Here is a 22,209-nt window from a genome sequence, read left to right as displayed (position 1 = left end):
AATAAAACAAACTTAACTTTGGATATTAACAATTACAATCTAATAAACCAGTAGTTTCTAAAATTTATTATTTCTTTTTATTACAATGCAACTCAAACTAAGTAAAACAGTTTAAAATACAATTAACAACAGAAGCTGTTCAAACCAAAATAAAAAAATCAACAAAACTGCAATTTCAGTACAACAACCATCATGTATTACAACCGAATTCTTTTTACAAAGCTTTTTATTGAACTCAAATTGTTCACAGATTTATCAAGTTGAAAATTAGTTTAGCTTTGGGTCTAATTTATGTTGTATCGTTTCAGAAAATAACTTTAACTAAAACACATTTAAAACATGCATTACAACTCATAAATACATAAACAAAAAACAACATATATGCATCACAACATGAACGAAAAAGAACATTTCGAATCTATAACTTTAAAAAGCTTACATCTTTTAGTTGATCTAGCATTGCTTATAGCTTTATCAAGTTAATCTAATGTAATCAGGACAACCAGCTTATTTAACCAGCTTTAAAGTCTACTAAGCAGTGTTAAACAAGCTTTAACTAAACAACAAAAATGTGCAACTCAACCAACTTTGTGGTGGTAAAAGATCAAAAGTAAGAGTTAGAGCTAGTTGAATGACACATTTTACTTCTAAATAATATTTTTTCTGTCTTTTCTTTTGTCACCTAGATATGCATACTTACTATTGCCTTTGTACTTTTACTGGACATTCTAAGCAACTTTTAATAAGAGAGCTAGTTATGTTTTGAAAGTATTGCCTAAATCGTGGAATAAGTTTTGTTAACTAGTTGTAATTTGATGTTTCATAAAAAGCTTCAACTAACTTAAACGTGTTGTCCAAAGGCTTTTTCTTGTTAACTTCTTTATTTAGACAAAAAAAAAATTCTCAATTATGCTTACTTCGTAGACTTTTTTTTTAATTTAATAAATACTAAACTTTATTTTTAAAACTTGTTCTACGTCACTATAAAAAGTAATTTCATTATGGAATGAAAATAAAACAGTTAGTTTTAATAAATTTCGTATTATTTTAAAAAATACTTGAACAGTAGAGGTTTATTCATGAAAATTATACTGATCATGCTTATCAAAATGTATTTTCAAAAATAAATAAATGTAAACAACAGTGATTGTTCTAAAGAAAAAAAACTACCAAAAAGCATTCAATTTCAGTACAACTGTCATGAATAGCAAAGTTGAATTTTTTTTTTACAAATCTTAGACTTGTTTTATTAAACTTAGTTGCTTATGGATTTTTAACATAAAACATCAACGCGTAAAAAAACCAATAGCTGAAACATTATGCAAAGGAAAAGAAGTAAACAGCTTTGTAACTTTATTGAAGACTGTGTATGAGACAACTTGATAACTAAAAACTACTGCAACTGTTTATTTCAAGTTATATTTGTTAAAAGTCTAGAGCAGAACGAAACGCTTTTAAGAAATAAAGTTATGGCTTTTATATAAATAGCAAAATGAAAGCAACAGACAAAATAAGTCTACAACTAAATGACAGTCTAGTTAGTGTGTCATTTATTATTGAAAAATGTTTAAGATAAACTAGAAACTTTCATAATAAGTATGAAGAATAAATCCAACAAATAAGTGCTTGAAAATAAAAGCCTACGGCACGCGGTATTCCCAAGCGGTCACCCATCTAAGTACTAACCTTTAAGCCCGACACTTTTTTAACTTCCCAGATCGGACGAGATGGGGTGTGTTCAGTGTGGTATGGTCGTAGGCGTTCGAAAACGATAAAAAGTTGTTATAAACCAATGAACTGTCTGAAACTTGTAGCTTATTTGCTTAAGTGTTTCTTATGTTTAGAGCTAACTTTGTTCTAACTAACAAATAATTTAAGTTTTTCTTGCCTTTACTTATTTTTTTTTTATTTGCTTCAAAGTAAGCTTCGTAAAACTGTTCAGCTATGATAGTACGAGTGCAAAAGCAACGTACAGTTTTCAAATAAGTAAATACCCTGTTTTAAAAGGAAAAGACACAAAAATCAAACAAACACATTAGCTAATTGTTAACATGTTAGAAATTTAAATGCTGTTGTTACAACAGAAGTGCTCAAAACACCTGAGAATAAAGAATACATTTTGAAATTACATTTATATCAAGTTAGAGTTGATTTAACAACCTTTTTTAAAATATACCACAGCAAAACATTTAGTCAACTGTCTAAATTGTGCAGAACATTGTAATGAATCTAGTTTTTATTACACTTAGAAACTACTTTAAGCAGTAAATCAATTAAAGTTTATTTAAACAAATCTTCACTTAGTAAACATAAACACTTCTATCATTATGCAGTCATTTTTGAACTGTACTTTTGTTACTTTTAAAATTAGCCTAACCTCTTTTTTTAAGTAAAGTTCTTCGTCTCAAAATAAGCAACTCTTTTAAACTTCATATTGAAATTTCGGTCCTTTTCTTTGAACATAAGTGAACAGTACTGATATTCATTTAAGTGCAAGTTATTTCGTCTTGTTTTGGAAAGTTACGATCAAATCCATTTGTTCGCTTTCTTTTCATGAAATCTACAAAGAAAAAGTTCTTAGTTCAGCTTCGAGTATAACAAATAAAACGTTGTTAAAAAATCAAAACAACTGTGTAATAGTTTTAAAAAGTTGTTTCAAATTTTTCTAACTGTGAAATACTAGTAACTAGTTGGGACTGTTTTATATAACAAGTTAAACATTAGTTTCTAGCTTTTTAACAAGTTTTGTATGGCTACTGTTCAGAACATTTTTGAAGTTACTAGTATGTGGAAGAACAAATTCAAAACTTATGAACTTAAGTTTTTTTATGTGGTTTAGTACTGCCATTTTGAATATAAGTATACTTAAAGTAATGATAACTTGTAAAGTATCATAAATTAAATACTTGTGTTTGTTTATGAATTACTTTTTACTAACCAGCACAGTTAAAGTTGTAATCAAGTTAAACATACTTAATGGGTTTTACAATTGACAAAACCGAATGAAATTAAAATAATAAAACTTAACTTAAGCTTGAAGTGGAAAAAATACTTGTGCTTGTCTAAAATCTTACAGTTTTAAGTTTGCAGCTGAAGAAAACTAAACCGGATGTGTAGTAATGTATTTTGTTTCATTTGAGGTTTATATTATTAAATGCAGAGGTGTGCTGTAACTTTTAGACTGTTTTTCTGGACCTTTAAAGCTAAGCTTTAAAAAAAACTCTGTTTCCGACCAGGCTAAGTCTGGTTTCTTTGTCACTGGAATGTTTTTGACGTTCGTAAAAAAATAACTATGCTTTTATGAGCATATGCGCTTTAAACTCACATGATAATGCTCGTATTAATCAGTAAAAGGTACTTCACAAAGTAAAACTGCTCAACAGTCAATTCGTCACAGTCAGTAACTACTAAAAGTATTGTTTCGGTTGCTTTAAAATACATACAAAATGTCTACCACAGCAGTAGCAGCACCAGCAGTAGCAGCGGCGGCGGCCGCAGCCAAGGCCAGGTCTTCCAAGAGACCAAGCGCCAAGAAGGCAGAACACCCGACTTACAGGGAGATGATTAGCTCTGCCCTGGGAGCAATGAAGGAACGAAAAGGTACATCCCGCCAGAAGATACAAAAATATATCGCGGACACCTACAAGCTTGACCTCTCAGCTTCTAATTCTCACTTGAAGAGAGCACTTACCAGCGGCGTGACCAAAGGTTCTTTTCTCCAGACTACTGGAAAAGGCGCTTCCGGCTCGTTCAAGCTTGCTCCAATGCCAGCTGCTGGTCCCAAGAAGAGGACAAAAAAAGTAGCTAAAAAGCCAGCAGTAAAGAAGGCCGCAGCAAAGAAACGAGTAAAGAAGTGTGCTCCCAAGAAGGCAGCGAAAAAACCAGCAGCCAAAAAGCGACCTGCTAAAAAGTGTGCTCCTAAGAAAGCAGCATCTAAAAAAGCTGCAAGCAAGAAGAAGAAAGTAACCAAGAAGAAGCCGGTAGCCAAAAAAGCATCTAAGAAGGCAAGTACCAAGAAGAGCTGTAAAAAATAAGTTGTTCTTTTACCCAAGGTCCTTTTCAGGACCACTCAATCAAAATATTAACAAAACATGAAATGCTAATAACAACAGTAAATTAAAAGTATGCAAATTAGTCAATGAGATACAGCGGAATCGCTTGCGTCCGTGTCTCCGTAAACAGTATATATACAGTCTTCCAGCGTATAGCTACATTATCAAAATGGCTCGTACCAAGCAAACCGCTCGCAAGTCAACCGGAGGCAAGGCTCCAAGGAAACAGCTCGCCACTAAGGCCGCTCGCAAGAGCGCACCCGCTACCGGAGGTGTGAAGAAGCCTCATCGCTACAGGCCCGGCACAGTTGCTCTGAGAGAAATCAGACGCTACCAGAAGTCAACTGAGCTTCTTTTGCGCAAGTTGCCTTTCCAGCGTCTTGTACGTGAAATAGCTCAAGACTTCAAAACTGACTTGAGGTTCCAAAGCAGTGCCGTAATGGCTTTGCAGGAAGCGAGCGAGGCCTACCTCGTTGGTTTGTTCGAAGACACTAACCTTTGCGCGATCCACGCCAAGCGTGTGACAATCATGCCCAAAGACATCCAGCTCGCCAGGAGAATGCGTGGCGAAAGAGCTTAAGCATTAGCTAAAACCGGTCCTTTTCAGGGCCACTTTTAAACTTTGTTTGATAGTGAGAAAAAATAAACCAAACGAAAGAATGTAAGTTAGAGACTTTTCTGAGTATGCAAATTAGTTTAGTAGTAACCGTACGCGTCCGTAACAGCTTATAAATAAACTCGACGGACTGACGAAAACACTATATTCAACATGTCTGGACGCGGCAAAGGAGGTAAAGGCTTGGGAAAAGGAGGTGCTAAGCGCCATCGCAAAGTACTTCGCGACAACATCCAAGGCATCACTAAGCCTGCAATCCGCCGTTTGGCTCGCCGAGGCGGAGTGAAGCGAATCTCGGGACTGATTTATGAAGAAACGAGAGGCGTCATGAAAGTTTTCTTGGAAAATGTTATTCGCGATGCAGTAACATACACAGAGCACGCCAAGCGCAAGACCGTCACAGCACTTGACGTCGTATACGCACTCAAGCGTCAAGGAAGAACCTTGTACGGCTTCGGTGGCTAAACATTTAGCAAACTCGGTCCTTTTTAGGACCACCCATTTCAAAATCAAATTTCTTCAACACTGCTGAACAAACATTTTGACAAGATTAAAGAGCAGCTACGACATATGCAAATTAGTTGTTCGTTCGACGCGGTTAGGTTTGAGTTTTATACAGAGCTGTGCGAGCATCTTGGCACAATCATTCGAACAACAAGATGTCGGGACGTGGTAAAGGATCAAAACTCAAATCTAAGCCGAAGAGCAGGTCTTCTCGTGCAGGACTGCAGTTTCCAGTCGGTCGCGTGCACCGCCTGTTGCGCACTGGCAACTACAGCCAAAGAGTCGGAGCTGGTGCTCCAGTTTATCTGGCTGCCGTTCTCGAGTATTTGAGCGCAGAAGTGCTCGAGCTTGCCGGTAACGCTGCTCGTGACAACAAGAAAAGTAGGATCATTCCCCGCCATTTGCAACTAGCTATCCGCAACGACGAAGAGTTGAACAAACTTCTCGGCGGCGTCACTATTGCTCAAGGAGGTGTTCTTCCAAACATCCAGGCAGTATTATTGCCCAAGAAGACCGCTTCAAAAAAATCAGCCTAAGTTAAAACAAACCAGGTCCTTTTCAGGACCACCTAAAAATATTTACGACAAACGAGAGAATCATAAAATGAGAGAGGCTGTCGTTCGCGTACGGAAATGCTAATTTGCATAAACTTTCAGTATATAAGCTGGCGCCGAGACTGAAGTTCACACATCATCATGACCGCAACCAAAGGCGCGAAGAAGTCAGTAGCCAAGACCACCCCGGTCGACGGCAAGAAGAAGCGAAGGAGGAGGCACAAAGAAAGCTTTGGCATCTACGTGTACAAAGTTTTGAAGCAAGTGCACCCCGACACCGGAATTTCCAGCAAGGCGATGGGAATCATGAACTCATTTGTCAACGACATCTTCGAGCGCATTGCAGCAGAGGCTTCACGTTTGGCTCATTACAACAAGAGGTCAACTGTGAGCAGCCGCGAAATTCAAACTGCTGTCAGGCTCTTGCTCCCCGGCGAGTTGTCAAAGCACGCAGTTTCAGAGGGAACTAAAGCTGTTACCAAGTACACCAGCTCAAAATAAATGCTCAACAACCGGTCCTTTTTAGGACCACCATTTGAACAAAACCGGCTATTGATATCTACTTAAAGTACAAGCCACAAATTGATAATTGTACAAACAAACTGGTTGTTATAAGAATTAAAAGATCAAACACTTTAGTTGTTTGATTTAAAATTTGTCGTACTTTCAAGTTTTAATCTTATGGTTACCATTGCTCAAGTCTAATTTGAAAAAACAGTAGTATATGTAAAAAAGGATTTAACTAACTTCAATACGTTGTCCGTGAACTTTTTTTTTTCTATACAACTTCTTGTTCATTTGTTGAATTTCTGTTAAAACATTCAGTAAATAAGTGTTTAAAAAAAATAATACAGTAACGTATACTTAACTTATACCAAAAAAAACCTTAGTTTTTGTTACATTTTTAAGTTGTTGTTGTTGATTATCAGCAACACAACAAAGGTTTAACTTTTAAACGTCTTCTTTTTATCAACTTAAATGCAGTTAAAACCATGTAAAATGTTTTAAAAAGTTATAAGTATATAAATAGAAATAAAAGTTCAGAACAAAAGATAACAAATGTGAATTTCAAACACATTTAAGTATTCCCACCTACAAGGCTGACATCTATTTAGCTTATTTAAGATATCATTTCAAGCCAAAACATCACCCTATGATACAAACCAACTCATTAGCTTAAACACGGTTAAAAAATGCTTGTTTTATTATTTTCATGGTAAAGTTACTTGTTTAGACTAGGTGTTAGACAACTTGATGTAACAACTACTGTAATTGAATGCTTAACATAATTAACTAACTTGGATGTCTTTTTCTTCTTGATATCTTTTTTTTTCTAAGAACTCTATCTTATTCGTTCTTACTTTGTGCACTTTTCTTAAACATTCAATAATTATTTGTTTTTTAACTTATTAAAAAAAGTTACGCTACGTCACTTTAAAAACTATTTATATTTTTCAATGAAAATAGTACACTTAAATAGTAATAAGAATAAAACTTACTTTGGTTTATCAACAAAGTATGTTTTCAATTGTTAACAACAAACAATATTTGTTTCACAAAAAATATAGTTTAATTACAACTAAAATTAAAAACATGCATAGTAATTTAAAAATCATACATTAAAATACATAAATGTAAACAACATCGATTGTTCAAAGAAAAACAACACTATAAACAAGTACGCGATTTACCAAAACAAAAATAGCTGAAATAGTTGATGAAAGCTTATCATTAAAACTTTTATTTTACAAAGCTGACATCTATTTAGTTTGTTTTTGATTGCTTAATTAGTCGAATACATGAAAGAACTCAATTTTTAAGCTGAAAGGAAAAGAAGTAACAGCTTGTCACCACTCATTTGTATTACTTGTTACAACTATATGTGAGACAACTTGATGACTTAAAACGACTTTTACAGTCTATAGTCATTTCTGTTATAAGTCTAAAGTGATAAGGACCACCAACTGATTCAACCAGATATCAATGTCCACTAAGCAGCATTAAACAAGCTCTAACTAGACGACAAAAACGAACCAAACTTAATGTTTTTTGTGCTGGTAAAAGGTGAGTTAGAATGTTTGTATAAAACAGTTTACTTCTAACTTATACTTTTGTGTTTTAACTTTTTGTCACATACTTGTATTTACAATTGTTTTTGTTCTCTTACATGACATTTTAAACTACTTTTGAGGAGGGAGCTAGTTGTATTTAAAAACCATTGCTTAAGTCTGTTACATTACAAATAAATATACGTTTCGCAGAAAGCTTCAACTAACTTGATTTTTGTGTCCATAAGATTTTCTTGTAAACTTCTTTCTTTAAACAAAACTTATTCCCGTTATGCTTATTTTGTATACTTCTTTTTGTAAAATTGAAAAAGTATTTAGTTTATTTAAAAAATACTGTTCTACGTCACTGTAAAAAGTATTAGATTTTAAATGAAAATAATACATTAAATTATAATAAAACAAACTTAACTTTGGATATTAACAATTACAATCTAATAAACCAGTAGTTTCTAAAATTTATTATTTCTTTTTATTACAATGCAACTCAAACTAAGTAAAACAGTTTAAAATACAATTAACAACAGAAGCTGTTCAAACCAAAATAAAAAAATCAACAAAACTGCAATTTCAGTACAACAACCATCATGTATTACAACCGAATTCTTTTTACAAAGCTTTTTATTGAACTCAAATTGTTCACAGATTTATCAAGTTGAAAATTAGTTTAGCTTTGGGTCTAATTTATGTTGTATCGTTTCAGAAAATAACTTTAACTAAAACACATTTAAAACATGCATTACAACTCATAAATACATAAACAAAAAACAACATATATGCATCACAACATGAACGAAAAAGAACATTTCGAATCTATAACTTTAAAAAGCTTACATCTTTTAGTTGATCTAGCATTGCTTATAGCTTTATCAAGTTAATCTAATGTAATCAGGACAACCAGCTTATTTAACCAGCTTTAAAGTCTACTAAGCAGTGTTAAACAAGCTTTAACTAAACAACAAAAATGTGCAACTCAACCAACTTTGTGGTGGTAAAAGATCAAAAGTAAGAGTTAGAGCTAGTTGAATGACACATTTTACTTCTAAATAATATTTTTTCTGTCTTTTCTTTTGTCACCTAGATATGCATACTTACTATTGCCTTTGTACTTTTACTGGACATTCTAAGCAACTTTTAATAAGAGAGCTAGTTATGTTTTGAAAGTATTGCCTAAATCGTGGAATAAGTTTTGTTAACTAGTTGTAATTTGATGTTTCATAAAAAGCTTCAACTAACTTAAACGTGTTGTCCAAAGGCTTTTTCTTGTTAACTTCTTTATTTAGACAAAAAAAAAATTCTCAATTATGCTTACTTCGTAGACTTTTTTTTTAATTTAATAAATACTAAACTTTATTTTTAAAACTTGTTCTACGTCACTATAAAAAGTAATTTCATTATGGAATGAAAATAAAACAGTTAGTTTTAATAAATTTCGTATTATTTTAAAAAATACTTGAACAGTAGAGGTTTATTCATGAAAATTATACTGATCATGCTTATCAAAATGTATTTTCAAAAATAAATAAATGTAAACAACAGTGATTGTTCTAAAGAAAAAAAACGACCAAAAAGCATTCAATTTCAGTACAACTGTCATGAATAGCAAAGTTGAATTTTTTTTTTACAAATCTTAGACTTGTTTTATTAAACTTAGTTGCTTATGGATTTTTAACATAAAACATCAACGCGTAAAAAAACCAATAGCTGAAACATTATGCAAAGGAAAAGAAGTAAACAGCTTTGTAACTTTATTGAAGACTGTGTATGAGACAACTTGATAACTAAAAACTACTGCAACTGTTTATTTCAAGTTATATTTGTTAAAAGTCTAGAGCAGAACGAAACGCTTTTAAGAAATAAAGTTATGGCTTTTATATAAATAGCAAAATGAAAGCAACAGACAAAATAAGTCTACAACTAAATGACAGTCTAGTTAGTGTGTCATTTATTATTGAAAAATGTTTAAGATAAACTAGAAACTTTCATAATAAGTATGAACAATAAATCCAACAAATAAGTGCTTGAAAATAAAAGCCTACGGCACGCGGTATTCCCAAGCGGTCACCCATCTAAGTACTAACCTTTAAGCCCGACACTTTTTTAACTTCCCAGATCGGACGAGATGGGGTGTGTTCAGTGTGGTATGGTCGTAGGCGTTCGAAAACGATAAAAAGTTGTTATAAACCAATGAACTGTCTGAAACTTGTAGCTTATTTGCTTAAGTGTTTCTTATGTTTAGAGCTAACTTTGTTCTAACTAACAAATAATTTAAGTTTTTCTTGCCTTTACTTATTTTTTTTTTATTTGCTTCAAAGTAAGCTTCGTAAAACTGTTCAGCTATGATAGTACGAGTGCAAAAGCAACGTACAGTTTTCAAATAAGTAAATACCCTGTTTTAAAAGGAAAAGACACAAAAATCAAACAAACACATTAGCTAATTGTTAACATGTTAGAAATTTAAATGCTGTTGTTACAACAGAAGTGCTCAAAACACCTGAGAATAAAGAATACATTTTGAAATTACATTTATATCAAGTTAGAGTTGATTTAACAACCTTTTTTAAAATATACCACAGCAAAACATTTAGTCAACTGTCTAAATTGTGCAGAACATTGTAATGAATCTAGTTTTTATTACACTTAGAAACTACTTTAAGCAGTAAATCAATTAAAGTTTATTTAAACAAATCTTCACTTAGTAAACATAAACACTTCTATCATTATGCAGTCATTTTTGAACTGTACTTTTGTTACTTTTAAAATTAGCCTAACCTCTTTTTTTAAGTAAAGTTCTTCGTCTCAAAATAAGCAACTCTTTTAAACTTCATATTGAAATTTCGGTCCTTTTCTTTGAACATAAGTGAACAGTACTGATATTCATTTAAGTGCAAGTTATTTCGTCTTGTTTTGGAAAGTTACGATCAAATCCATTTGTTCGCTTTCTTTTCATGAAATCTACAAAGAAAAAGTTCTTAGTTCAGCTTCGAGTATAACAAATAAAACGTTGTTAAAAAATCAAAACAACTGTGTAATAGTTTTAAAAAGTTGTTTCAAATTTTTCTAACTGTGAAATACTAGTAACTAGTTGGGACTGTTTTATATAACAAGTTAAACATTAGTTTCTAGCTTTTTAACAAGTTTTGTATGGCTACTGTTCAGAACATTTTTGAAGTTACTAGTATGTGGAAGAACAAATTCAAAACTTATGAACTTAAGTTTTTTTATGTGGTTTAGTACTGCCATTTTGAATATAAGTATACTTAAAGTAATGATAACTTGTAAAGTATCATAAATTAAATACTTGTGTTTGTTTATGAATTACTTTTTACTAACCAGCACAGTTAAAGTTGTAATCAAGTTAAACATACTTAATGGGTTTTACAATTGACAAAACCGAATGAAATTAAAATAATAAAACTTAACTTAAGCTTGAAGTGGAAAAAATACTTGTGCTTGTCTAAAATCTTACAGTTTTAAGTTTGCAGCTGAAGAAAACTAAACCGGATGTGTAGTAATGTATTTTGTTTCATTTGAGGTTTATATTATTAAATGCAGAGGTGTGCTGTAACTTTTAGACTGTTTTTCTGGACCTTTAAAGCTAAGCTTTAAAAAAAACTCTGTTTCCGACCAGGCTAAGTCTGGTTTCTTTGTCACTGGAATGTTTTTGACGTTCGTAAAAAAATAACTATGCTTTTATGAGCATATGCGCTTTAAACTCACATGATAATGCTCGTATTAATCAGTAAAAGGTACTTCACAAAGTAAAACTGCTCAACAGTCAATTCGTCACAGTCAGTAACTACTAAAAGTATTGTTTCGGTTGCTTTAAAATACATACAAAATGTCTACCACAGCAGTAGCAGCACCAGCAGTAGCAGCGGCGGCGGCCGCAGCCAAGGCCAGGTCTTCCAAGAGACCAAGCGCCAAGAAGGCAGAACACCCGACTTACAGGGAGATGATTAGCTCTGCCCTGGGAGCAATGAAGGAACGAAAAGGTACATCCCGCCAGAAGATACAAAAATATATCGCGGACACCTACAAGCTTGACCTCTCAGCTTCTAATTCTCACTTGAAGAGAGCACTTACCAGCGGCGTGACCAAAGGTTCTTTTCTCCAGACTACTGGAAAAGGCGCTTCCGGCTCGTTCAAGCTTGCTCCAATGCCAGCTGCTGGTCCCAAGAAGAGGACAAAAAAAGTAGCTAAAAAGCCAGCAGTAAAGAAGGCCGCAGCAAAGAAACGAGTAAAGAAGTGTGCTCCCAAGAAGGCAGCGAAAAAACCAGCAGCCAAAAAGCGACCTGCTAAAAAGTGTGCTCCTAAGAAAGCAGCATCTAAAAAAGCTGCAAGCAAGAAGAAGAAAGTAACCAAGAAGAAGCCGGTAGCCAAAAAAGCATCTAAGAAGGCAAGTACCAAGAAGAGCTGTAAAAAATAAGTTGTTCTTTTACCCAAGGTCCTTTTCAGGACCACTCAATCAAAATATTAACAAAACATGAAATGCTAATAACAACAGTAAATTAAAAGTATGCAAATTAGTCAATGAGATACAGCGGAATCGCTTGCGTCCGTGTCTCCGTAAACAGTATATATACAGTCTTCCAGCGTATAGCTACATTATCAAAATGGCTCGTACCAAGCAAACCGCTCGCAAGTCAACCGGAGGCAAGGCTCCAAGGAAACAGCTCGCCACTAAGGCCGCTCGCAAGAGCGCACCCGCTACCGGAGGTGTGAAGAAGCCTCATCGCTACAGGCCCGGCACAGTTGCTCTGAGAGAAATCAGACGCTACCAGAAGTCAACTGAGCTTCTTTTGCGCAAGTTGCCTTTCCAGCGTCTTGTACGTGAAATAGCTCAAGACTTCAAAACTGACTTGAGGTTCCAAAGCAGTGCCGTAATGGCTTTGCAGGAAGCGAGCGAGGCCTACCTCGTTGGTTTGTTCGAAGACACTAACCTTTGCGCGATCCACGCCAAGCGTGTGACAATCATGCCCAAAGACATCCAGCTCGCCAGGAGAATGCGTGGCGAAAGAGCTTAAGCATTAGCTAAAACCGGTCCTTTTCAGGGCCACTTTTAAACTTTGTTTGATAGTGAGAAAAAATAAACCAAACGAAAGAATGTAAGTTAGAGACTTTTCTGAGTATGCAAATTAGTTTAGTAGTAACCGTACGCGTCCGTAACAGCTTATAAATAAACTCGACGGACTGACGAAAACACTATATTCAACATGTCTGGACGCGGCAAAGGAGGTAAAGGCTTGGGAAAAGGAGGTGCTAAGCGCCATCGCAAAGTACTTCGCGACAACATCCAAGGCATCACTAAGCCTGCAATCCGCCGTTTGGCTCGCCGAGGCGGAGTGAAGCGAATCTCGGGACTGATTTATGAAGAAACGAGAGGCGTCATGAAAGTTTTCTTGGAAAATGTTATTCGCGATGCAGTAACATACACAGAGCACGCCAAGCGCAAGACCGTCACAGCACTTGACGTCGTATACGCACTCAAGCGTCAAGGAAGAACCTTGTACGGCTTCGGTGGCTAAACATTTAGCAAACTCGGTCCTTTTTAGGACCACCCATTTCAAAATCAAATTTCTTCAACACTGCTGAACAAACATTTTGACAAGATTAAAGAGCAGCTACGACATATGCAAATTAGTTGTTCGTTCGACGCGGTTAGGTTTGAGTTTTATACAGAGCTGTGCGAGCATCTTGGCACAATCATTCGAACAACAAGATGTCGGGACGTGGTAAAGGATCAAAACTCAAATCTAAGCCGAAGAGCAGGTCTTCTCGTGCAGGACTGCAGTTTCCAGTCGGTCGCGTGCACCGCCTGTTGCGCACTGGCAACTACAGCCAAAGAGTCGGAGCTGGTGCTCCAGTTTATCTGGCTGCCGTTCTCGAGTATTTGAGCGCAGAAGTGCTCGAGCTTGCCGGTAACGCTGCTCGTGACAACAAGAAAAGCAGGATCATTCCCCGCCATTTGCAACTAGCTATCCGCAACGACGAAGAGTTGAACAAACTTCTCGGCGGCGTCACTATTGCTCAAGGAGGTGTTCTTCCAAACATCCAGGCAGTATTATTGCCCAAGAAGACCGCTTCAAAAAAATCAGCCTAAGTTGAAACAAACCAGGTCCTTTTCAGGACCACCTAAAAATATTTACGACAAACGAGAGAATCATAAAATGAGAGAGGCTGTCGTTCGCGTACGGAAATGCTAATTTGCATAAACTTTCAGTATATAAGCTGGCGCCGAGACTGAAGTTCACACATCATCATGACCGCAACCAAAGGCGCGAAGAAGTCAGTAGCCAAGACCACCCCGGTCGACGGCAAGAAGAAGCGAAGGAGGAGGCACAAAGAAAGCTTTGGCATCTACGTGTACAAAGTTTTGAAGCAAGTGCACCCCGACACCGGAATTTCCAGCAAGGCGATGGGAATCATGAACTCATTTGTCAACGACATCTTCGAGCGCATTGCAGCAGAGGCTTCACGTTTGGCTCATTACAACAAGAGGTCAACTGTGAGCAGCCGCGAAATTCAAACTGCTGTCAGGCTCTTGCTCCCCGGCGAGTTGTCAAAGCACGCAGTTTCAGAGGGAACTAAAGCTGTTACCAAGTACACCAGCTCAAAATAAATGCTCAACAACCGGTCCTTTTTAGGACCACCATTTGAACAAAACCGGCTATTGATATCTACTTAAAGTACAAGCCACAAATTGATAATTGTACAAACAAACTGGTTGTTATAAGAATTAAAAGATCAAACACTTTAGTTGTTTGATTTAAAATTTGTCGTACTTTCAAGTTTTAATCTTATGGTTACCATTGCTCAAGTCTAATTTGAAAAAACAGTAGTATATGTAAAAAAGGATTTAACTAACTTCAATACGTTGTCCGTGAACTTTTTTTTTTCTATACAACTTCTTGTTCATTTGTTGAATTTCTGTTAAAACATTCAGTAAATAAGTGTTTAAAAAAAATAATACAGTAACGTATACTTAACTTATACCAAAAAAAACCTTAGTTTTTGTTACATTTTTAAGTTGTTGTTGTTGATTATCAGCAACACAACAAAGGTTTAACTTTTAAACGTCTTCTTTTTATCAACTTAAATGCAGTTAAAACCATGTAAAATGTTTTAAAAAGTTATAAGTATATAAATAGAAATAAAAGTTCAGAACAAAAGATAACAAATGTGAATTTCAAACACATTTAAGTATTCCCACCTACAAGGCTGACATCTATTTAGCTTATTTAAGATATCATTTCAAGCCAAAACATCACCCTATGATACAAACCAACTCATTAGCTTAAACACGGTTAAAAAATGCTTGTTTTATTATTTTCATGGTAAAGTTACTTGTTTAGACTAGGTGTTAGACAACTTGATGTAACAACTACTGTAATTGAATGCTTAACATAATTAACTAACTTGGATGTCTTTTTCTTCTTGATATCTTTTTTTTTCTAAGAACTCTATCTTATTCGTTCTTACTTTGTGCACTTTTCTTAAACATTCAATAATTATTTGTTTTTTAACTTATTAAAAAAAGTTACGCTACGTCACTTTAAAAACTATTTATATTTTTCAATGAAAATAGTACACTTAAATAGTAATAAGAATAAAACTTACTTTGGTTTATCAACAAAGTATGTTTTCAATTGTTAACAACAAACAATATTTGTTTCACAAAAAATATAGTTTAATTACAACTAAAACACGATTAAAAACATGCATAGTAATTTAAAAATCATACATTAAAATACATAAATGTAAACAACATCGATTGTTCAAAGAAAAACAACACTATAAACAAGTACGCGATTTACCAAAACAAAAATAGCTGAAATAGTTGATGAAAGCTTATCATTAAAACTTTTATTTTACAAAGCTGACATCTATTTAGTTTGTTTTTGATTGCTTAATTAGTCGAATACATGAAAGAACTCAATTTTTAAGCTGAAAGGAAAAGAAGTAACAGCTTGTCACCACTCATTTGTATTACTTGTTACAACTATATGTGAGACAACTTGATGACTTAAAACGACTTTTACAGTCTATAGTCATTTCTGTTATAAGTCTAAAGTGATAAGGACCACCAACTGATTCAACCAGATATCAATGTCCACTAAGCAGCATTAAACAAGCTCTAACTAGACGACAAAAACGAACCAAACTTAATGTTTTTTGTGCTGGTAAAAGGTGAGTTAGAATGTTTGTATAAAACAGTTTACTTCTAACTTATACTTTTGTGTTTTAACTTTTTGTCACATACTTGTATTTACAATTGTTTTTGTTCTCTTACATGACATTTTAAACTACTTTTGAGGAGGGAGCTAGTTGTATTTAAAAACCATTGCTTAAGTCTGTTACATTACAAATAAATATACGTTTCGCAGAAAGCTTCAACTAACTTGATTTTTGTGTCCATAAGATTTTCTTGTAAACTTCTTTCTTTAAACAAAACTTATTCCCGTTATGCTTATTTTGTATACTTCTTTTTGTAAAATTGAAAAAGTATTTAGTTTATTTAAAAAATACTGTTCTACGTCACTGTAAAAAGTATTAGATTTTAAATGAAAATAATACATTAAATTATAATAAAACAAACTTAACTTTGGATATTAACAATTACAATCTAATAAACCAGTAGTTTCTAAAATTTATTATTTCTTTTTATTACAATGCAACTCAAACTAAGTAAAACAGTTTAAAATACAATTAACAACAGAAGCTGTTCAAACCAAAATAAAAAAATCAACAAAACTGCAATTTCAGTACAACAACCATCATGTATTACAACCGAATTCTTTTTACAAAGCTTTTTATTGAACTCAAATTGTTCACAGATTTATCAAGTTGAAAATTAGTTTAGCTTTGGGTCTAATTTATGTTGTATCGTTTCAGAAAATAACTTTAACTAAAACACATTTAAAACATGCATTACAACTCATAAATACATAAACAAAAAACAACATATATGCATCACAACATGAACGAAAAAGAACATTTCGAATCTATAACTTTAAAAAGCTTACATCTTTTAGTTGATCTAGCATTGCTTATAGCTTTATCAAGTTAATCTAATGTAATCAGGACAACCAGCTTATTTAACCAGCTTTAAAGTCTACTAAGCAGTGTTAAACAAGCTTTAACTAAACAACAAAAATGTGCAACTCAACCAACTTTGTGGTGGTAAAAGATCAAAAGTAAGAGTTAGAGCTAGTTGAATGACACATTTTACTTCTAAATAATATTTTTTCTGTCTTTTCTTTTGTCACCTAGATATGCATACTTACTATTGCCTTTGTACTTTTACTGGACATTCTAAGCAACTTTTAATAAGAGAGCTAGTTATGTTTTGAAAGTATTGCCTAAATCGTGGAATAAGTTTTGTTAACTAGTTGTAATTTGATGTTTCATAAAAAGCTTCAACTAACTTAAACGTGTTGTCCAAAGGCTTTTTCTTGTTAACTTCTTTATTTAGACAAAAAAAAAATTCTCAATTATGCTTACTTCGTAGACTTTTTTTTTAATTTAATAAATACTAAACTTTATTTTTAAAACTTGTTCTACGTCACTATAAAAAGTAATTTCATTATGGAATGAAAATAAAACAGTTAGTTTTAATAAATTTCGTATTATTTTAAAAAATACTTGAACAGTAGAGGTTTATTCATGAAAATTATACTGATCATGCTTATCAAAATGTATTTTCAAAAATAAATAAATGTAAACAACAGTGATTGTTCTAAAGAAAAAAAACGACCAAAAAGCATTCAATTTCAGTACAACTGTCATGAATAGCAAAGTTGAATTTTTTTTTTACAAATCTTAGACTTGTTTTATTAAACTTAGTTGCTTATGGATTTTTAACATAAAACATCAACGCGTAAAAAAACCAATAGCTGAAACATTATGCAAAGGAAAAGAAGTAAACAGCTTTGTAACTTTATTGAAGACTGTGTATGAGACAACTTGATAACTAAAAACTACTGCAACTGTTTATTTCAAGTTATATTTGTTAAAAGTCTAGAGCAGAACGAAACGCTTTTAAGAAATAAAGTTATGGCTTTTATATAAATAGCAAAATGAAAGCAACAGACAAAATAAGTCTACAACTAAATGACAGTCTAGTTAGTGTGTCATTTATTATTGAAAAATGTTTAAGATAAACTAGAAACTTTCATAATAAGTATGAAGAATAAATCCAACAAATAAGTGCTTGAAAATAAAAGCCTACGGCACGCGGTATTCCCAAGCGGTCACCCATCTAAGTACTAACCTTTAAGCCCGACACTTTTTTAACTTCCCAGATCGGACGAGATGGGGTGTGTTCAGTGTGGTATGGTCGTAGGCGTTCGAAAACGATAAAAAGTTGTTATAAACCAATGAACTGTCTGAAACTTGTAGCTTATTTGCTTAAGTGTTTCTTATGTTTAGAGCTAACTTTGTTCTAACTAACAAATAATTTAAGTTTTTCTTGCCTTTACTTATTTTTTTTTTATTTGCTTCAAAGTAAGCTTCGTAAAACTGTTCAGCTATGATAGTACGAGTGCAAAAGCAACGTACAGTTTTCAAATAAGTAAATACCCTGTTTTAAAAGGAAAAGACACAAAAATCAAACAAACACATTAGCTAATTGTTAACATGTTAGAAATTTAAATGCTGTTGTTACAACAGAAGTGCTCAAAACACCTGAGAATAAAGAATACATTTTGAAATTACATTTATATCAAGTTAGAGTTGATTTAACAACCTTTTTTAAAATATACCACAGCAAAACATTTAGTCAACTGTCTAAATTGTGCAGAACATTGTAATGAATCTAGTTTTTATTACACTTAGAAACTACTTTAAGCAGTAAATCAATTAAAGTTTATTTAAACAAATCTTCACTTAGTAAACATAAACACTTCTATCATTATGCAGTCATTTTTGAACTGTACTTTTGTTACTTTTAAAATTAGCCTAACCTCTTTTTTTAAGTAAAGTTCTTCGTCTCAAAATAAGCAACTCTTTTAAACTTCATATTGAAATTTCGGTCCTTTTCTTTGAACATAAGTGAACAGTACTGATATTCATTTAAGTGCAAGTTATTTCGTCTTGTTTTGGAAAGTTACGATCAAATCCATTTGTTCGCTTTCTTTTCATGAAATCTACAAAGAAAAAGTTCTTAGTTCAGCTTCGAGTATAACAAATAAAACGTTGTTAAAAAATCAAAACAACTGTGTAATAGTTTTAAAAAGTTGTTTCAAATTTTTCTAACTGTGAAATACTAGTAACTAGTTGGGACTGTTTTATATAACAAGTTAAACATTAGTTTCTAGCTTTTTAACAAGTTTTGTATGGCTACTGTTCAGAACATTTTTGAAGTTACTAGTATGTGGAAGAACAAATTCAAAACTTATGAACTTAAGTTTTTTTATGTGGTTTAGTACTGCCATTTTGAATATAAGTATACTTAAAGTAATGATAACTTGTAAAGTATCATAAATTAAATACTTGTGTTTGTTTATGAATTACTTTTTACTAACCAGCACAGTTAAAGTTGTAATCAAGTTAAACATACTTAATGGGTTTTACAATTGACAAAACCGAATGAAATTAAAATAATAAAACTTAACTTAAGCTTGAAGTGGAAAAAATACTTGTGCTTGTCTAAAATCTTACAGTTTTAAGTTTGCAGCTGAAGAAAACTAAACCGGATGTGTAGTAATGTATTTTGTTTCATTTGAGGTTTATATTATTAAATGCAGAGGTGTGCTGTAACTTTTAGACTGTTTTTCTGGACCTTTAAAGCTAAGCTTTAAAAAAAACTCTGTTTCCGACCAGGCTAAGTCTGGTTTCTTTGTCACTGGAATGTTTTTGACGTTCGTAAAAAAATAACTATGCTTTTATGAGCATATGCGCTTTAAACTCACATGATAATGCTCGTATTAATCAGTAAAAGGTACTTCACAAAGTAAAACTGCTCAACAGTCAATTCGTCACAGTCAGTAACTACTAAAAGTATTGTTTCGGTTGCTTTAAAATACATACAAAATGTCTACCACAGCAGTAGCAGCACCAGCAGTAGCAGCGGCGGCGGCCGCAGCCAAGGCCAGGTCTTCCAAGAGACCAAGCGCCAAGAAGGCAGAACACCCGACTTACAGGGAGATGATTAGCTCTGCCCTGGGAGCAATGAAGGAACGAAAAGGTACATCCCGCCAGAAGATACAAAAATATATCGCGGACACCTACAAGCTTGACCTCTCAGCTTCTAATTCTCACTTGAAGAGAGCACTTACCAGCGGCGTGACCAAAGGTTCTTTTCTCCAGACTACTGGAAAAGGCGCTTCCGGCTCGTTCAAGCTTGCTCCAATGCCAGCTGCTGGTCCCAAGAAGAGGACAAAAAAAGTAGCTAAAAAGCCAGCAGTAAAGAAGGCCGCAGCAAAGAAACGAGTAAAGAAGTGTGCTCCCAAGAAGGCAGCGAAAAAACCAGCAGCCAAAAAGCGACCTGCTAAAAAGTGTGCTCCTAAGAAAGCAGCATCTAAAAAAGCTGCAAGCAAGAAGAAGAAAGTAACCAAGAAGAAGCCGGTAGCCAAAAAAGCATCTAAGAAGGCAAGTACCAAGAAGAGCTGTAAAAAATAAGTTGTTCTTTTACCCAAGGTCCTTTTCAGGACCACTCAATCAAAATATTAACAAAACATGAAATGCTAATAACAACAGTAAATTAAAAGTATGCAAATTAGTCAATGAGATACAGCGGAATCGCTTGCGTCCGTGTCTCCGTAAACAGTATATATACAGTCTTCCAGCGTATAGCTACATTATCAAAATGGCTCGTACCAAGCAAACCGCTCGCAAGTCAACCGGAGGCAAGGCTCCAAGGAAACAGCTCGCCACTAAGGCCGCTCGCAAGAGCGCACCCGCTACCGGAGGTGTGAAGAAGCCTCATCGCTACAGGCCCGGCACAGTTGCTCTGAGAGAAATCAGACGCTACCAGAAGTCAACTGAGCTTCTTTTGCGCAAGTTGCCTTTCCAGCGTCTTGTACGTGAAATAGCTCAAGACTTCAAAACTGACTTGAGGTTCCAAAGCAGTGCCGTAATGGCTTTGCAGGAAGCGAGCGAGGCCTACCTCGTTGGTTTGTTCGAAGACACTAACCTTTGCGCGATCCACGCCAAGCGTGTGACAATCATGCCCAAAGACATCCAGCTCGCCAGGAGAATGCGTGGCGAAAGAGCTTAAGCATTAGCTAAAACCGGTCCTTTTCAGGGCCACTTTTAAACTTTGTTTGATAGTGAGAAAAAATAAACCAAACGAAAGAATGTAAGTTAGAGACTTTTCTGAGTATGCAAATTAGTTTAGTAGTAACCGTACGCGTCCGTAACAGCTTATAAATAAACTCGACGGACTGACGAAAACACTATATTCAACATGTCTGGACGCGGCAAAGGAGGTAAAGGCTTGGGAAAAGGAGGTGCTAAGCGCCATCGCAAAGTACTTCGCGACAACATCCAAGGCATCACTAAGCCTGCAATCCGCCGTTTGGCTCGCCGAGGCGGAGTGAAGCGAATCTCGGGACTGATTTATGAAGAAACGAGAGGCGTCATGAAAGTTTTCTTGGAAAATGTTATTCGCGATGCAGTAACATACACAGAGCACGCCAAGCGCAAGACCGTCACAGCACTTGACGTCGTATACGCACTCAAGCGTCAAGGAAGAACCTTGTACGGCTTCGGTGGCTAAACATTTAGCAAACTCGGTCCTTTTTAGGACCACCCATTTCAAAATCAAATTTCTTCAACACTGCTGAACAAACATTTTGACAAGATTAAAGAGCAGCTACGACATATGCAAATTAGTTGTTCGTTCGACGCGGTTAGGTTTGAGTTTTATACAGAGCTGTGCGAGCATCTTGGCACAATCATTCGAACAACAAGATGTCGGGACGTGGTAAAGGATCAAAACTCAAATCTAAGCCGAAGAGCAGGTCTTCTCGTGCAGGACTGCAGTTTCCAGTCGGTCGCGTGCACCGCCTGTTGCGCACTGGCAACTACAGCCAAAGAGTCGGAGCTGGTGCTCCAGTTTATCTGGCTGCCGTTCTCGAGTATTTGAGCGCAGAAGTGCTCGAGCTTGCCGGTAACGCTGCTCGTGACAACAAGAAAAGCAGGATCATTCCCCGCCATTTGCAACTAGCTATCCGCAACGACGAAGAGTTGAACAAACTTCTCGGCGGCGTCACTATTGCTCAAGGAGGTGTTCTTCCAAACATCCAGGCAGTATTATTGCCCAAGAAGACCGCTTCAAAAAAATCAGCCTAAGTTAAAACAAACCAGGTCCTTTTCAGGACCACCTAAAAATATTTACGACAAACGAGAGAATCATAAAATGAGAGAGGCTGTCGTTCGCGTACGGAAATGCTAATTTGCATAAACTTTCAGTA

General features: G+C 34.6%; 11 protein-coding genes and 3 pseudogenes across 11 annotated transcripts; 11 read left to right on the top strand and 3 right to left on the bottom strand.

Annotated features, from left to right (window-relative positions):
• Positions 1–1,637: 1,637 nt before the first annotated feature.
• Positions 1,638–1,760, bottom strand: LOC145839617 (5S ribosomal RNA; annotated as a pseudogene).
• A 2,461-nt stretch (positions 1,761–4,221) lies between these two features.
• LOC145839576 (histone H3) lies at positions 4,222–4,632 on the top strand. Its single transcript, XM_082947189.1, has one exon. It carries the CDS (start codon positions 4,222–4,224, stop codon positions 4,630–4,632), a length of 411 nt encoding a protein of 136 aa, XP_082803315.1.
• A 189-nt stretch (positions 4,633–4,821) lies between these two features.
• LOC145838799 (histone H4-like) lies at positions 4,822–5,133 on the top strand. Its single transcript, XM_082946422.1, has one exon. It carries the CDS (start codon positions 4,822–4,824, stop codon positions 5,131–5,133), a length of 312 nt encoding a protein of 103 aa, XP_082802548.1.
• Positions 5,134–5,327: 194 nt separating this feature from the next.
• On the top strand, positions 5,328–5,708 carry LOC145838797 (histone H2A). The gene has a single exon (XM_082946421.1). The coding sequence runs from the start codon at positions 5,328–5,330 to the stop codon at positions 5,706–5,708; it is 381 nt and encodes a 126-aa protein (XP_082802547.1).
• A 159-nt stretch (positions 5,709–5,867) lies between these two features.
• On the top strand, positions 5,868–6,227 carry LOC145838485 (histone H2B type 1-K-like). The gene has a single exon (XM_082946089.1). It carries the CDS (start codon positions 5,868–5,870, stop codon positions 6,225–6,227), a length of 360 nt encoding a protein of 119 aa, XP_082802215.1.
• Positions 6,228–9,824: 3,597 nt separating this feature from the next.
• On the bottom strand, positions 9,825–9,947 carry LOC145839616 (5S ribosomal RNA; annotated as a pseudogene).
• A 2,461-nt stretch (positions 9,948–12,408) lies between these two features.
• Positions 12,409–12,819, top strand: LOC145839574 (histone H3). The gene has a single exon (XM_082947186.1). The coding sequence runs from the start codon at positions 12,409–12,411 to the stop codon at positions 12,817–12,819; it is 411 nt and encodes a 136-aa protein (XP_082803312.1).
• A 189-nt stretch (positions 12,820–13,008) lies between these two features.
• LOC145838796 (histone H4-like) lies at positions 13,009–13,320 on the top strand. Its single transcript, XM_082946420.1, has one exon. The coding sequence runs from the start codon at positions 13,009–13,011 to the stop codon at positions 13,318–13,320; it is 312 nt and encodes a 103-aa protein (XP_082802546.1).
• Positions 13,321–13,514: 194 nt separating this feature from the next.
• Positions 13,515–13,895, top strand: LOC145838795 (histone H2A). The gene has a single exon (XM_082946419.1). It carries the CDS (start codon positions 13,515–13,517, stop codon positions 13,893–13,895), a length of 381 nt encoding a protein of 126 aa, XP_082802545.1.
• Positions 13,896–14,054: 159 nt separating this feature from the next.
• Positions 14,055–14,414, top strand: LOC145838486 (histone H2B type 1-K-like). Its single transcript, XM_082946090.1, has one exon. It carries the CDS (start codon positions 14,055–14,057, stop codon positions 14,412–14,414), a length of 360 nt encoding a protein of 119 aa, XP_082802216.1.
• Positions 14,415–18,016: 3,602 nt separating this feature from the next.
• On the bottom strand, positions 18,017–18,139 carry LOC145839615 (5S ribosomal RNA; annotated as a pseudogene).
• A 2,461-nt stretch (positions 18,140–20,600) lies between these two features.
• Positions 20,601–21,011, top strand: LOC145838794 (histone H3). Its single transcript, XM_082946418.1, has one exon. The coding sequence runs from the start codon at positions 20,601–20,603 to the stop codon at positions 21,009–21,011; it is 411 nt and encodes a 136-aa protein (XP_082802544.1).
• A 189-nt stretch (positions 21,012–21,200) lies between these two features.
• On the top strand, positions 21,201–21,512 carry LOC145838793 (histone H4-like). The gene has a single exon (XM_082946417.1). It carries the CDS (start codon positions 21,201–21,203, stop codon positions 21,510–21,512), a length of 312 nt encoding a protein of 103 aa, XP_082802543.1.
• Positions 21,513–21,706: 194 nt separating this feature from the next.
• LOC145838792 (histone H2A) lies at positions 21,707–22,087 on the top strand. Its single transcript, XM_082946416.1, has one exon. It carries the CDS (start codon positions 21,707–21,709, stop codon positions 22,085–22,087), a length of 381 nt encoding a protein of 126 aa, XP_082802542.1.
• The last annotated feature ends 122 nt before the right edge of the window (positions 22,088–22,209 follow it).

This window comes from Thalia democratica, chromosome 6 (assembly GCF_965202585.1).
Source record: "Thalia democratica chromosome 6, ktThaDemo2.hap1.1, whole genome shotgun sequence".
In the NCBI taxonomy this organism is placed as follows: domain Eukaryota; kingdom Metazoa; phylum Chordata; class Thaliacea; order Salpida; family Salpidae; genus Thalia; species Thalia democratica.
Note: the sequence above shows the minus strand (reverse complement) of the source record. Positions and strands in the feature narration are given on the sequence as shown.